Source organism: Grampus griseus (assembly GCF_964374135.1).
Source record: "Grampus griseus genome assembly, chromosome: X".
NCBI classification, from domain to species: Eukaryota; Metazoa; Chordata; class Mammalia; order Artiodactyla; family Delphinidae; genus Grampus; species Grampus griseus.
The window spans coordinates 72,556,364-72,573,747 of NC_138999.1; the positions used below are offsets into that span (position 1 = coordinate 72,556,364).

Genomic DNA, 17,384 nt, shown 5'->3' on the forward strand with positions numbered 1-17,384 from the left:
AGAGATGAAGGAATATACTACCTTTGCATGCTATAATTTTCTTTATTTTTCTGTGAAAATTCAATGTATTATTACATACCTAGTACAAATAATAGTGCCTAATACATAGTAAATGAAAAAAATAATAATTTTCTTAATTTTGTATATAGTAATATGAAAAAAACTAAAAATGACTGCTTAGAAGAGAAACAGTTTTTCCTAGAGTTAAGTCCTAAGACATATGTTGCTGTTAGGTCTTTGTAAAGTGTGTATGGTATTCTTGGCAACAATATATGAATAGAGTCCTGAATCATAACATCTTCCATTTTAGTCAACAACATAACATAAAGCCCATTTCACTGGAAGCAATATTAATATTAATTATGGACTAAGCAATGAGGTCTAGATTTTTCGTGTTCTGGTTTGATTTTAAGATGAAATTTTGGATATCTATAAAAGTAAATTCCTTTAGGAATTATGCCATTAAATCAATTTTCACAACTAGAATTTTGATGAGTTAAGCAACAAAGAGTTTGTTTTCTTATAAAAATGTGGAAATCACATATTACATGTTATTGCTTCAAGACAGAATTATATTCTTAACAATCAACCAAAAACAGACTGTTTGAACTTATATAGAAGATTATTTCATAGTTCCTTATTGATTAGTTTTAATCATGTTTCCTATGACACCAGTACTCTCAAACTTGAGAACATTTCATGCTTTGTATTAGGAATAGGGCAGCAAGAACTATTATAGCACATACATTGTAAAGATAGCATTCGTATTAATTTTCAGTCCCTGATACATAGCATTTAAACTCAAGATTGACATAAAATCAATTAGCAAAAGAAAGTCAGTTTGTAACTAAGTTATTTATGGCCTTATTACCAATTGCATTTTGATTTACAGTACTGTATCATTAGCATGCTACAGCTTTCCTTATGGCTATTTCTATTTTGAGGAAGGTTTTATAAAATCTTTTTTTTTTACATCTTTATTGGAGTATAATTGCTTTACAATGGTGTGTTAGTTTCTGCTTTATAACAAAGTGAATCAGTTATACATATACATATGTTCCCATATCTCTTCCCTCTTGCGTCTCCCTCCTTCCCACCCTCCCTATCCCACCCCTCCAGGTGGTCACAAAGCACTGAGCTGATCTCCCTGTGCTATGCGGCTGCTTCCCACTAGCTATCTACCTTACGTTTGGTAGTGTATATATGTCCATGCCTCTCTCTCGCTTTGTCACAGCTTACCCCTCCCCCTCCCCATATCCTCAAGTCCATTCTCTAGTAGGTCTTGAGCTATTTGTAGTGAGGTGGATAGACCTAGAGTCTGTCATACAGAGTGAAGTAAGTCAGAAAGAGAAAGACAAATACCGTATGCTAGCACATATATATGGAATTTAAGGAAAAAAGTGTCATGAAGAACCTAGGGGTAAGACAGGAATAAAGACACATGCTATAATTTTTTAAGATATTTTATTCTTTTAGTAAAATGATTTACTTATGAAAGAAAAATCCTTTTTGGTAAACAGCTAGGAAGCTCTGATGAAATAGAAATACCTGCAAAAACAACTCACAACCTGAAACATTCAGTGCCTTTGTCAACAGAACTCAGCTCTGAAACAAAGACCAAATCAGAATCCACCTCAGGTTTGTTTGGAATAATTCAATTTTGTTTTCATTCTTTTCTTAAATAATTTTATAGTATTATAATTAGTAGTTTGAACTTATTTATGTGTTTTCCTCATAAATGTTTTGTTTTTCTCATATCTGTAGTCTGTGTATCTTTTTAGGTTATGAGGTACTCAGATATGTGGAACTTTTTCTAATTGCCACATAGCTCATAACATAGTTCTTGGCATATGGGAGTAGAGAATAATAGCACTGGCTGGTTGGGTGAGTGAAGCATTTAATCAATTTATAGATGTGAGATTTTTAATCAGGTGGGGGAAAATGTGTCTTTCTGGATTCTACCAGTTTACAGGCTATGACGAGTCACATCTACATAGAAGAAATATCAGGCTTCCATTTCTTGTGCTATCTACCCCTATCAATCTTCTCTTCTACCATCAGTTTTATTTAGTTTAGATACTAAGAACTTTCAGCATCAAATAGTAAAAATAACACAAGTTATATAATATTAATATTTTTGCTAGTATTAGATACAGGCAATTAATACTTTGTGGGACCAAATAGTGACAATTATACTTCCTAGGTAAATACTACCATGGTTTTACTGTGATCAAAAAGAAAGTAACAGAGTGTTTAGTACCATTTCAGTAGTGTATTCACATAAACTCACCAGTCACTGGTTTATGTAGGTTTATCTATACCAAGTAAATGGTACTATGCATTAAGTTGTCTTATTACAAATAGGACCAACTCAGAGGTAGAGAATTAGGGAATAATGAAAATATCTCCCCTTTACTGAGCAACTACTGTGGTGCAAAGAACTGTTAGTATGTTATGTTATTCAATCCTCTCCCAAAAAGCAAAACAAAAAAACTCTGGTATATATGTAATTATAATTGTTTTATGATAAAGAGACTGAGACTCAGGGAGCTTAAGTAACTTGCCCAAAATTATAGTTTATGAATAGAGTTGTGTTTATAGTCCAGATATTACTGACACCAAAGTTCCAGCACTTTCCATTGCATATAGATTATCTAATTTAAAGCCAGAGTTTAGTCTCTAATTTCAGCCTCCTCCTCTCTTACTTAATCTTTATAAAAGCTGTCACTGAGTAAACCTGATTTGAGTTTTACTATTTCCTGTCACGTCTCCTTTCTAATCAAGATAAGTTATACAGTGTTTAGACTCTCTCTGAGTAATCCCCAGTTGATCGTATTCCCACAGGCATATAATATATCTGGTCATTTCTCTAAATGCCTGTCAACTCCAGAGATCTTTGTGGAGATGTTGCAGCTTCACAATGGGACCAAACCATCCCCAGCCAATGTCTTTTCTTCACATATCTGGATTCTGGAACATTTTGCCTGCCTGTCATGGGTAATGTGGTAAATGAAAAGCATTCTAAGGAGACATGTAGAAGAGAGAAATACCCAGTACTATTCATCCTTATATAGTATTCAGATTTGATTATACTTGAGACCCTTGAGACTATTTCCACATTTCATATGCAATCCCAAAGGTCCAAAACACAGAAAACAGTAGTGATTATGAGTACAGGTTTTAGAATAGAACCTGGATCTGAATCCTAAATCCAACATTTACTAGTTTTATTGCCTGGGGCAAGTTATCTAATACCTCAAGCCTTGGTCTCCTCATCTGTAAAAGGAGGACAATAATAGTGTTTTTCTGACATGCTTGTTGTGAGGATTAAATGAGATATTGCATGTAAAGCAAAAAGTACAATGTCAAGCACATACTAAGTTCTCAGTAAGTGTTAGAAGATATCATTATCATTGGCCTAGAGTAATTAGCCATTTTGCCGATAAACAAATTTATTGTCATTGAGCACACTTTGGGAGCACATTACTTAGCTAGGGAACCTAGCCATGGCCACCACTTCTCACCATACAGAATAGATTGGGTGTACTGTCCAACTATATATCATGGCTCTGAATATGAGTTTGGTTGTTCTCTATCATCCATATACATTTATGCCAATAACTTATTTTGGGAATCACAAATTTGGAAATTTGGTGACATGGACCTCTTCAAAATCTGATGAAAGCAGAATGAAATCTCTCACAGTCTCACAAGATTAATGTCCCTCTCAGAGGTTGGCAAACTATGGACCCTGTGCCAAATCTGGCTCACGGACTATTTTTGTACATTTCACAAATGGTTCCTATGTGATTAAAATAGTTTAAAAATAAAAATAAAAATATTTCATGACAAGTTAAAATTGTATGAAATTCAAATTCCAGTGTCCATAAATAAATAAAGTCTTATTGGAACACAGCCACACTCATTGTGTATTGTCTTGTCTGTGGCTGCTTTCACCCTAAAATGGCAGAGTTGAGTGGTTGTGATGGAGACCTTATGGTTTACAAAGTTGAAAATGTTTACTTTGGCCCTGTGCAAAGTTTGCTGATTTCTGTATTAGAGGGATGATGTGTGCCATATATACATGACTCATCTTCCCCTTTTGATATTTCCCAGATTATTTTATAAGTTATAACACTAAATAGTCAAACTCAGAACCCTGAAGGGCAAAACCAAATTTCCTACAGTCTTTTAGTGTGAGGGAAACAGAAACTCAGGCTGTCAATCAGAAGCTAGAGAGTATCATACCTGAGGAGGAGGGAGGAACCAGAGGTTGACTGACTCTTACTATAACTGCAGCTCAGCTCAGTGCCTGATTGGAGTGAGATGATAAGTACTTCACCCTTCCTAAAAGAGGAAAAGGGTCCCCCCTCTGGCCGATGATATCATCTGGAGCTTCTTCAGTTCTTTTTTACACGGTGTCCACCATACAAATAAAATACTAATCATGCAAAGAGGCAGGAAGATGTGACTAACAAAAGAGAAAAAAAATAACAGCAGACCCACAGGTGATCTAAATACTGAAGTTAGCAGAAAAGCACTTTAACTATTACTAATATGTCAAATGGAAAACATGATGAACAAAATGGATAAAAAGATGGAGAATTTCACAGAAAGTTGAAATCTATTAAAAAATCAAGTGGATATTCTAGATGTGAAAAATACAGTACATGAAATTATGAACTCATTGGATAGGTTTAATAGCAGATCATATATAAAAAGAGGACAGAATTAATGAACTCAAATACAGAACAATAAAAAAATAGCCAAACTGAAGTACAGAGAGAAAAAAGATTGGAAAGAATAGAACAGCATGTGAAACTACTTTGCAATGACTAATATCTTTTAGTGTTTCAGTTACTGAAAAGCTGAATACTGAATATCATCCCAATTTTATACAAAAGAAACAAAAATAGAATCTCTAACATTCGTAACTTCACTCAGCAATTTATTAGTGATCTGTCCTATTTTTTTTGTACCTAACTTGCTTAAAATATAAATGAGATAAGACGTGAACTAAATTATCAGTGAACAGATAACACCTAATGGCTATTTGAGATAATAATTCATTGCTGTTTTATAACTTTAAATATCTTTATTCCTTTCCTGTTTGTATAACACCAGCTTTTTTTAAAGTCTACTAAAAAAAACTAAGCATAAATTGTTTTTCATTAGAGATTTAAATATGATAAAGTACAAAGAAAATCATTACAATGATTAGGGGATTGAGATTCAAGAAGAGTTTTTATGATTGGTAATTCTTTGGGAGGACAGAGATCCCTGGATCAAAAGGGATGAAGAAATTTCTAAGAGGAAAGATATAATCCTTAATTACTCAGAAAAGCATGAGATGACCCTTTAAAAAAAAAGACAGAAATCAAATGACCTAGGTTGAATGGTTCTAAACCAGAGGGATCCACATCACAATTTCTTGAGTTTTTTTTTTTTCTAAAATTCACTCTAACAAGAATTATAAATCAGAATCTCCAGAGGTGAGGCCTCCAAGCAGGTGGATTGTAGGAAAAGCTCCTCAGGGAATTCTCTATGCATATTCCTCTAGTTAATAATATCTGACATAAGCTATGGATAAACTAAAAATTTGAAGCCTTTCAACAAATTTTGAGAGGTGTAGCTCTAAAGGCAAAGGAGCCTTTCAAATTTAGGTGATCGGACCCTTTGACCATATTTTGGACAAGAATATAAATTAAGGTAGTGAGTAGAAGTGTTAGAGAACTTAGTCAATTGGTTGAAATTGTTAAGAAAATTAGACACATTCAGACTTACATAAAATAACTATTTGTCAATGCTTACTATAGTATGTCTGTTTGATTAAAAAAAAACATTGATTAAACTATTTCGTAGTATACTTTTCACTTGTACTGAGCAAAGGCTTCCACCAGGTGGCAGTAAAGATGCATTTGGGAAAGAAGCAGACAGAACCACTAAGCTTAACCTTTTCTGTGTGCTACAGACCCCTTCTCAGAATGTTTTAAATGCATAAACTAAAATGCATAGTAATGTATGAGCTTCCTTAATTGTGTTAATCAACAGTATCTAATAACATATCTGATTAAGGCTATAATTTTGAAGTAGTAGTAAGTGTAAATATTTCAAGATATCTGCAGCTGCAGCATGATTCTCTGTGATTTCTATTAGTGACAAAGTCTAAGGTACCATGAATAGTATTGTGGTTTGTTGCCTGCATTCATTATCGAAGAAAACGTTCATCTTAAGTCAAAGGTTAATGAGAATAAAGACAGATTTTCCCCTTCAACTTCATAGATCACATGAATTCTATCCACAGACCTCCCTCCCCCAAAGGGATCCCAGTTTAAAAATCTGTCTGTGGAGAACTGTATTAATGTCATAGATAGTGATTATTTAAGATCTGGCTGTTTTTAAAATATACTTAGTGGTGAAATTACATATAGGTCTATCCCAGTTCATAAAGCAGAAACTGTTTATGAAAAGGTAGGTGTAAAATAAATAACTGTATGTAAATTTTTCCCCTTCAGTTTCATCATAAAACTGGAAATTAATTTCCTCTATGGAAAAAAGGTGTGTCTTCCAAATGTAAAAAAGAAATCGTTTCAAAATGAATCAGAGTTTGAAAAACATTTAAAATAAAAACAAGTTTGTGAAAAACATATTTTTAGTCTTATGTCACAAAGTAAATATAAAAATTGTTCTTACCTACTTACCATGCATAGGGTATTGTATGTACCACTTTGTGTGCATTATGTTGAATACTAAAAATAAATAATTAACATTGTTACTGCTCTAAGCCCCATTTTACAGAAGAGCCAGGGTTGTGTTTATTTCAGATTTTTCTTGTTTCTTGAGGTAGGATTGTATTGTTATAATCTTCTGTCTTAGAACTGCTTTTGCTGCATCCCGTAGGTTTTGGGTCATCATGTTTTCATTGTCATTTATTTCTAGGTAATTTTTTATTTCCTCTTTGATTTCTTCAGTGATCTCTTGGTTGTTTAGTAGCATATTGTTTACCCTCCATTTGTATTTTTTACAGTATTTTTTCCTGTAATTGATATCTAGTCTTATAGCGTTGTGGTCAGAAAAGATGCTTGATACAATTTCAATTTTCTTAAATTTACCAAGGCTTGATTTGTGACCAAGGATGTAATCTATCCTGGAGAATGTTCCATGTGCACTTGAGAAGAAAGTATATTCTGTTGTTTTTGGATGGAATGTCCTATAAATATCAATTAAGTCCATCTGGTCTGTTGTGTCATTTAAAGCTTGTGTTTCCTTTATTTTGGGTTTGGATGATGTCTGTCCATTGGTGTAAGTTGGACGTTAAAGTTGCCTACTATTATTGTGTTACTGTTGATTTCCCATTTTATGGTTGTTAGCATTTGCCTTATGTATTGAGGTGCTCCTATGTTGGGTGCATAGATATTTCCAATTGTTATATCTTCTTTTTGGATTGATCCCTTGATCATTATGTAGTGTACTTCTTTGTCTCTTGTAATAGTCTTTATTTTAAAGTCTATTTTGTCTGATATGAGAATTGCTACTCCAGCTTTCTTTTGATTTCCCTTTGTATGGAATATCTTTTTCCATTCCCTCACTTTCAGTTGGTGTGTGCCCCTAAGTCTGAAGTGGGTCTCTTGTAGACAGCATATATATATGGGTCTTGTTTTTGTATCGATTCAGCCAGTCTGTGTCTTTTGGGTGGAGCATTTAATCGATTTACATTTAAGGTAATTATTGATATGTATGTTCCTATTCCCATTTTCTTAATTGTTTTGGGTTTGTTATTGTAGGTCTTTTCCTTCTCTTGTGTTTCCAGCCTAGAGAAGTTCCTTTAGCATTTGTTGTAAAGCTGGTTTGGTGGTGCTGAATTCTCTTTTGATTTCTCTGTCAAACCTGAATGAGATCCTTGCTGGATAGAGTAATCTTGGTTGTCGGTTTTTCCCTTTCATCACTTTAAATATGTCCCACCACTCCCTTCTGGCCTGTAGAGTTTCTGCTGAAAGATCAGCTTTTAACCTTCTGGGGATTCCCTTGTATGTTATTTGTTGCTTTTCCATTCCTGCTTTTAATATTTTTTCTTTGTGTTTAATTTTTGCTAGTTTGATTAATATGTGTCTTGGTGTGTTTCTCCTTGGGTTTATCCTGTATGGGACTCTCTGTGCTCCCTGGACTTGATTGACTATTTCCCTTCCCATGTTGGGGAAACTTTCAACTATAATCTCTTCAGATATTTTCTCAGACCTTTTCTTTTTTTCTTCTTCTTCCGGGACACCTATAATTCGAATGTTGGTGTGCTTAATGTTGTCCCAGAGGTCTCTGAGACTGGCCTCCATTATTTTCATTCTTTTTTCTTTATTCTGCTCCTCAGCAGTTATTTCCACCATTCTATCTTCCAACTCACTTATCCGTTCTTCTGCCTCAGTTATTCTGCTATTGATTCCTTCTAGAGTATTTTTAATTACAGTTATTGTGTTGTTCATCACTGTTTGTTTGCTGTTTAGTTCTTCTAGGTCCTTGTTAAACATTCTTGTCTTTATTCTATTTCCAAGATTTTGGATCATCTTTACTATCATTACTCTGAATTCTTTTTCAGGTAGTTTGCCTATTTCCTCTTCATTTATTTGGTCTTGTGGGTTTTTATCTTGCTCTTTTGCCTGTAAGATATTTCTCTGTCTTCTCATTTTGTCTAATTTACAGTATTTGAGGTCTCCTTTCGCTAGGCTGCAGGATTGTAGTTCCTCTTGCTTCTGTTCTCTGCCACTGGTGGTGGGGTTGGTCCAGTGTCTTGTGTAGGCTTCCTGATGGGAGGGACTGGTGCCTGCATTCTGGTGGTGGAGCTGGGTCTTTTCCCTCTGATGAGCAGGGCCGTGTCAGATGGTGTGTTTTGGGGTGTCTGTGAGCTTAGTATGACTTTAGGTTTTCTGTGTGCTGACAGGTGGGTTTGTGTTCCTATCTTGTTTGTTGTTTGGTGTGAGGCATCCAGCACTGGGAGCTGCTGGCAGTTGGGTGGAGCTGGGTCTTAGATTCAGATAGAGGCCTCCATGAGAGCGCTAGGTGATTAATCTTCCCTGGGGCTGGGAATTCTTTAGTGGTCCAGCATCCTCGACTTGGTGCTCCCACTCCGGAGCCTCAGGCCTGACTTCTGGTCGAGGGACCAAGACCCCACAAGTCGCTCGTCCCAGCGATAAAGGGGATTAAAAAAAAAAAAAAACACTAACAAAACCCCAGACAAATGGTAAAGAGTAAAATCAAACAAACAGAAACAAGGAAACACACACAAACACACACACACAAAACAGAAAACAGAACCAGATAAATCAAATAGCAAGAGACCAGACAAACCAAAGAACCCAAGAACAAAATCAAAGAATTAAGAAGAAAGCTGACAAAAACTCAAAACCAAAAAACAAAACCAAAGCAGAGTGCCAACTGAAAGATAAAGCAAAGAAACAAAACAAGACAGAACAACAGAAAAGCAATGTAGAAACAAATATAAAAAAATAAAATAGAAAATATATTAAAGAAAAAAAAGGAACAAACAAAACCAGAGCCAAATACAACAAAAAGCAAGAGAACAGCCAGACAAATAGAAGAACTCAAAAATGAAATCAAACAATTAGGATTAAAACTAACAAAAACACATAACCTAAAACCAAAACCAGAGCGTGTGCCATGCCAGCCAACTGAAGAATAAAGCAAGGAAACACAACAAACCTATAGAAGTGATTTTTAAAAAATAATAAAATAAAAAGGGAAAAAAACAGGACAACAGAAAAGCAAAGTAGAAATAGAAATATATTAAAAAAGAAAAACACATTAAAGAAAAAGAGGAAAAGAAGGGAAAAGAACACAACAGAAAAGCAAAGTATAAATAGAAATATATTAAAAAATAGAAATACGTTATAAAACAGAGATCCCAAAAGACTAAAAAAAAGAAACAACAACAAACAAAAACAGAAAAAGAAACCAAAAAATAATCTAGAACAAACAACAGAAGGAATCAAAACATAATAAAATTAATAGTAATAATTATGTTTCCCTGGGGTCTCCACGGTAATTGTCCTTGCACACGCTGTGAACCACAGCCCAAGAGGCTCTCCTCTGCCTCTGGGCTGGTCTCCGGACCTGCTGTGGGCCCTGTGGGTACCACTCTGACTCTGATCTGGCCCACTACCTGTGTGCACTTGCCCCCAAATTCCACAGCTGCCAGAGCTAGACCATTTTCATTTGTGGGAACACTCACTGTCTACTCAGATATTCCATAGATGCAGGGTCTACCTAGCTGATTGCAGGGATTTAATCTGCAGCTTGTGCAGCTAATGGAAAGATTTTCAGTCTTCTTCCTTAGTCCCCCCCATCCCTGAGTTTCAGCTTTGGTTTTATCCCCATCTCTACGTGTGGTCCACCCACAGGTGTCTGGTCCTGAGGCTGCCTTGGAGCTCTTGGGTCAGCCCCGGGAGGACCAGGCACAGAGGTGGTATGACTGCTTGGATCGCAGGAGCCCTGGTGGCACCAAATGTGCAGAGAAGCCAGCAGCTACAGGCAAAAGAGATATGGCCCTAGTGAGGGCCTTTTCTGGCACCCAGCGTAATATGTATGAGGGCCAGCCCTGGCCGGGGTTTTTCTGGCACCCGGCAGCAGGTGTGTGAGGGCCAGCCCTGAGAGGGCTTTTATTTTTATTACCCCGCAGCCAGTGCGTGAGGGCCAGCTCTAAGGGGGCTTTTTTTATTGCTCAGCAGCCAGTGCACAGGAGCCATCCCTGAGCAGGCTTCTTTTATTGTCATTGTCAGGTGCTGGCATGTGGGAAGAGGCTCAATAGTGGCTCCTCCACTTACGTGTGACTCAGCAATAGTGCCCTGCTTCCATGGTAGTCTGGTCTTCCTCCATAGGCATTCACTGCTGTGGATTTTCTCCCTCCTGTCTCCTCAGTCCGTCGCACAGCCAACAGCAGTTCTCGCTCTGGGCCTGTTCTCCAATCCCCACGCACCAACTCCCAGCCCCCTTGCACACCTGTGAACACATGTCCCAGTCTGGGGTACGTAGGGCTGTGGTATGGACCATCTGTATTTCTTACTCTGTCCTGTTTGCCACAGATCGGCTGTGTCACCCTCTTCCGACAGCCTCAAATGCTTCCCTTCTGTCCAAATTGATTTCCCCGTCAGAGAGGGGGTTTCCTCAAATTCAGGAATCTCTCTGCTTCAGCTCCCCAACCCCAGGGTGCTCTTCCCATCCTGCCTCCTCTCTTCTTTTTTCTGTCCTACCCAGTTATGAAGGGATCTGTATAGTCCTTTCGTCCAAGGTCTTCTGCTAGTTTTCAGCTGGTGTTCCATGAGAATTGTTGCATCTATAGATGTAGTCCTGCTGCACCCATGGAGAGAGATGAACTCCATATCCATCTACTCCACCACCATCTTGACTCTCCTCTCCTAATGTTCTTAACCTCAAAAAGTTGCAGTATCCAAAGGGCTCATTTCTTGGACCTCTTTTCTGATGTTCTGGAAGACTTCATATGGTCTCATAGTTTTAAATGCCATATATAGGCTAGGAGCATAAAATTTATAAACCAGCACAGGCTACTCCTGTGCTGAACTCTAGATTCACATTTCTAACTGCTTACTCAATATTTGTATTCAGATGTCTAGTTAGCAATTCAAATATAGCACATCCAAAACTTAACACTTCGTTTGCCTTCTCCCAAACATGGTTCTACACTTTCCCCTATCTCAGTAAATGTCAACTCCACTCTTCTAGTTTCTCAAGTTAAAGAGTCTCACTCACACAACATATTGAGTCCATTTAGGAAATCTTGTCCATTCTACCTTAAGAAGTTATCCAGAATCCAGTACCTTTTCACCACCTCCACTGCTACTGCCCTAATAAAAGCCATCAGCATCTCCCTCCTGGGGTACTGCAATAGCTTCGTAACTGCTCTCCCTACTTCCATGCTTGTTTCCCTATACTCTCTTCTCCCCATAGCCAAGAGTAATCTTTTAAAAAACATAACATCATGTCACTCCTCTGCTCAAAACTGTCCAGAGACTTCTCATCTCTTAGAATAAGGAGAAAAACTTTGCCATGGCCCTATGTGGCCTGACCTTCCATTGTTTTCTGATCATACCTCCTACCACTCTCATTGTACCCACCATCAGCATATCTTGCCAACTCTGTTCTAGCCATACTGGCCATTTTATGGCTCCTCAGACATGCCTAAGTTCTATTACACTTGCTGCCTGCTCTTCCTGTAAGGCATTTCCCTCAGATATCTACAGGGCTCACACCTTCACCTCCTTCAGTTCTTTGCTCAAATATAGAAGGCTTTCCCTGGCCACCCTATTTAAAACTGCAAACCACCCAAGCACTCCATATGCCCCTCCTTCCTGATTTATTTAATATTTTTTTTGCGTAGCACTTACCACCTTCTGGTATGTCATTTAGTTTATTGTCTCTCTCACCCAACTTGAATGTTAGGTCCATGTTGGCAGACATTTTTATCTGTTTTGTTCGCTGATGTGTGCCCCATATCAACAGGAAATTTGTTAAATGAATGACTAATATTTTTCATTTTAATACTTTATCAGGTGCTACACAGTTTATGGCTGACCCCAAGCTCATGGATCACGGGCAGTCCCATCCAGAAGATGTAGATATGTACAGCACTAGAAGCTGAAATAGTCTGCATAGAGAACTACAAGATGTGTGAAGTTGCGAATAACAGTGAAAAAAATCATGTAATGGGTAACTGTGATGCATGGAGTATAATTTAAACCAAGTTTTTCCCTTACATCTTCTAATGTACAGTTAGACAAATCACATAAGTGATTAAAACTCAAATTGAATACAATCCGAACAATACTAAATGATCGATGAGGAGGCAGAGGTAAAAGTATTAGGATGCATTTGGTGATTTTTAAGGGTATTTATAAAAAAATAAAAGTAAATATATGAACACTGATGAGACTAAAATCTGAAAAAAATATGTATGTGTGTATATAATTATGTATATATATGCACATATATATTTGTTTAACTTTTATGAATTAATGTCAGCCAAATTAGAATTGTGTGTGGAAGGATGTGTTCCCTCCCCCTCTGTTTTTCATTTCCCAGAGCTGGAATAAAATATCCATATTTTATGACACTTGGGCTTGGCTTTGTCTCTGTTTTATTAATGTTAACTCCTCTTAAATGTCCCAAAATACCTCTAACTATTTGAGAGGAACATATGCTACATGGGACCCCCAATGCTGCTTAGCATTCCTTCTACTGGTTCCTGGGTGGTTTCCTATTCTGTTTTCCAGGAGAGGCATTACAGACCTTTTATTCTCAAACCTCCTATACCTGCCAATGATGACTGTCTCCTATTACATAGAGAAAAAAATAAGTTATTACACATAGTTTTTCCCAACTTCTTCACATCTACCTTCAAGACTTACCTCTTTTCAGCCATGCATCCCCCTTTTCTAAAGCTAATGCTTCTATTTGTGTTCCTGATCTCCTCCTTTCCTATCTTTTCCAGTACCATATTCCATCCCATTTAATCTTCAGTCTTTGGTTTCTCTTTTCATTCATTTTGTTTTCTCAATCTCTAAATAGCTTCAGATCTTCTTTATCCAAAGACAACAGTAACAAAAACCTTTCCCCAACTCTACCTCTTCCTCTTGAGCTATCTTTTCTTTCTCTTTCCTATGATTTTCAGACTTCATAAAACAGTAATTAATGTCACTTTCTTACTTCCTCACTTTCAATTCCTCTCTAAGTTGTGACACCTTGGCCTCTATACCTACTTGAATATTCTGTAATGTTTGACTCTTGACCACTCCCTCCTAAAATTCAGTTCTCCCTTTGGTGTCATTGCTGCTCCTCTTGTTATTCTTCATTCTTCTCTTGCTCTGAATCCCTTAAATGCTGAGGCTCCTCAGGTTGCATTTCTAGTCTTTTCTCATTCTGTGCTCTCTCATTTCCATTCAACATACTTTACTGACTTCAGCTACCATTTATATGTCATTATTATTTATATTTCCAGCTCCTGTATTTCTCCAGAAGTGTATAGCTATCTTTCTAATTATTTGTTAGTCATATCCACCTAATATCCCATAGATATCCTCAATGTCAATAGACTTAAAACTAAATTGTCTCTACATCTCTCTCATTTCTGTTTTTCTCAAATCTTTTCTACCTTCTCTAATCCTTGCTCTCATTCAAGTCTTCTTCATCACTTTTGTGGATTATTATAGTAGCCCCTGGTTAATCTGCCTGATATCAATCTTGCTTTTTGTCATTTAACAATGCATTCTCCTTATAGGTAACAGTAAACCAGTTAACTGTAGCTTAAATAAGTGAGAGTCTATTTAAAGTCTGGGAATTGGTCAGTACAGGGTTGGTATAGTGGCTCATTGGTATCATCAAGGATCTAGACATTTTCTCTTTCTACTCTGCTCTTTAGCATGTTGATTTGTCACCTCATGATCACAAAATGGCTCCTATACCTCTGGGGAACACATACACACTCAGAGTAGAAAGAAAGGTTACAGAAACTGTACCAGATGCTTCTGACCCCCTTTTATCAGAGAAGTAAGTGCTTCCTCAAAAGACTTATGTCTATATCTTGACCAGAATTTGTCATGTAAGCCACATTTAGCTCAAGGAAGATTGGCAAGTCACATTTTTGTCTATGGAGAGAAAGGCAAGGGGTAAGGGATTTGGAATGGGTGTTGAGTTTAAGCTAACACACAGTGTCTGCCACCTTGTTCTTCTAACCCATCTGTCATATTATTATGACATAGTTATGTTTCTAACAACTGTTTTGGGTAGTTGTGTTCCTGAAGTCCTCAGTGGCTAATCATTGCCTACAGAATCAAATCAAGACCCCTTAGTATGACATACAAAGCCCTTAACATATGATCCCAACTAAACTTTAATCCTTCCTTCCTTCTCCCCACCCACCGTACTGCCAATGTATGTTATATTTTATCTATAACTTACCACTTGCCTCTTGAACATGCTTTGCTATTTTATGTCTCTTTTTCTCTGCCTATGTTGGTGTTTCCTCTTAGGATTTTTTCTGTCTCATCCTGCTTCATTCCAACTTCCTACTCATCCTTCAAACCTATCCTTTCTCAGTTTTCCAAGGTAGGATATAGATGCGCTCTCCTGTACATTCCCTTACATTTGGTATTTATAGCTGTGATAGCACATACATTTTATTATAAAACTAAAACTAGGTTAGTATTTTTTCACTTACAAGGCTCCTTGTGGGTATGACTGAATCATATATTTGTGTAGCTTTTATGCCCATGAATACCTGGTATGTAGTAGAAACTCACATGTTCTACCATGCTGGTTGTAACACAGAATTATAATTATTTTGCACCCTATCAAAAGGCTTACATTCTACTAGAAAGGATAGAAACATACACAAATACAGTGTTCTATGTAGTATCTTCCCTAAGATAGGTACTACAAAAGAACTATGGATGCTCAGAGATGGAACGTAGTTCTGAGATGAAGTTAAGGAGGCAGTGGTCCTTGATCTGCTCAAGGTGGGGAAGCAGTTCACTTGCTAGTTTTTTATAGGTAAGCTTTTCAAAATTAAGCTTCAGCATTTTAAATAATTTTTTTTACCTCAGATCTGTTTATAAACAAATGCACCGATATTTCATCAAATCCAAGAAAAAAGTGCTGCCAGGTCACCTTATCTTTGATAAAGGAGGCAAGAATATACATTGGAGAAAAGACAGCCTCTTCAATAAGTGGTGCTGGGAAAACTGGACAGGTACATGTAAAAGTATGAAATTAGAACACTCTCTGACACCATACAAAACAATAAACCCAAAATGGATTAAAGATCTAAATGTAAGGCTAGACACTATCAAACTCTTAGAGGAAAACATAGGCAGAACACTCTGTGACATAAATCACAGCAAGATCCTTTTTTTGTTTTTTTTTTTTTGCGGTTCGCGGGCCTCTCACTGTTGTGGCCTCTCCCGTTGCAGAGCACAGGCTCCGGACACGCAGGCTCAGGGGCCATGGCTCACGGGCTTAGCCGCTCCGTGGCATGTGGGATCTTCCCGGACCAGGGCACGAACCTGTGTCCCCTGCATTGGCAGGCAGACTCTCAACCACTGCGCCATCAGGGAAGCCCTTTTTGACACACCTCCTAGAGAAATGGAAATAAAAACAAAAATAAACAAATGGGACCTAATGAAACTTCAAAGCTTTTGCACAGCAAAGGAAACCATAAACAAGACCAAAAGACAACTGTCAAAATGGGAGAAAATATTTGCAAATGAAGCAACTGACAAAGGATTAATCTCCAAAACATACAAGCAACTCATGCAGCTCAATATCAAAAAACGAAACAACCCAATCCAAAAATGGGCAGAAGACCTAAATAGACATTTCTCCAAAGAAGATATACAGATTGCCAATAAACACATGAGAGAATGCTCAACATCATTAATCATTAGAGAAATGCTAATCAAAACTACAATGAGATATCATCTCACACCGGTCAGAATGGCCATCATCAAAAAATCTAGAAACAAATGCTGGAGAGGGTGTGGAGAAAAGGGAACCCTCTTGCACTGTTGGTAGGAATGTAAATTGATACAGCCACTATGGAGAACAGTATGAACGTTCCTTAAGAAACTAAAACTGGAACTACCATATGACCCAGCAATCCCACTACTGGGCACATACCCTGAGAAAACCATAATTCAAAAAGTCATGTACCAAATTGTTCATTGCAGCTCTATTTACAATAGCCAGGACATGGAAGCAACCTAAGTGTCCATCAACAGATGAATGGATAAAGAAGATGTGGCACATATATACAACGGAATATTACTCAGCCATAAAACGAAACGAAATTGAGTTATTTGTAGTGAGGTGGATGGACCTAGAGTCTGTCATACAGAGTGAAGTAAGGCAGGGAGAGAAAAACAAATACCATATGCTAACACATATATATGGAATCTAAGAAAAAGAAAAGTCATGAAGAACCTAGGGGCAAGATGGGAATAAAGACACAGACCTACTAGAGAATGGACTTGAGGATGTGGGGAGGGGGAAGGGTAAGCTGTGACAAAGTGAGAGAGTGGCATGGACATATATACACTACCAAACATAAAATAGGTAGCTAGTGGGAAGCAGCCCCATAGCACAGGGAGATCAGCTCGGTGCTTTGTGACCACCTAGAGGGGTGGGATAGGGAGGGTGGGAGGGAGGGAGATGCAAGAGGGAAGAGATATGGGAACATATGTATATGTATAACTGATTCACTTTGTTATAAAGCAGAAACTAACACACCATTGTAAAGCAGTTATACTCCAATAAAGATGGTAAAAAATAAAAAGTGCTGCCAGTTAATGATAATACTTACCCTGATTTCA

General features: G+C 37.3%; 1 protein-coding gene across 2 annotated transcripts in view; it reads left to right on the forward strand.

The window, feature by feature from the left end:
• The window catches only part of APOOL (apolipoprotein O like), a 122,966-nt gene extending 109,853 nt beyond the window's left edge, over positions 1-13,113 (forward strand). For both annotated transcript variants that reach the window (XM_082680835.1, XM_082680836.1), the window contains 2 exons: positions 1,521-1,638; positions 12,573-13,113. In XM_082680835.1, the coding sequence (XP_082536961.1) occupies positions 1,521-1,638; positions 12,573-12,661 (207 nt within the window). In that variant the 3' untranslated portion in view covers positions 12,662-13,113. The remainder of the gene's footprint in view (positions 1-1,520; positions 1,639-12,572) is intronic.
• The last annotated feature ends 4,271 nt before the right edge of the window (positions 13,114-17,384 follow it).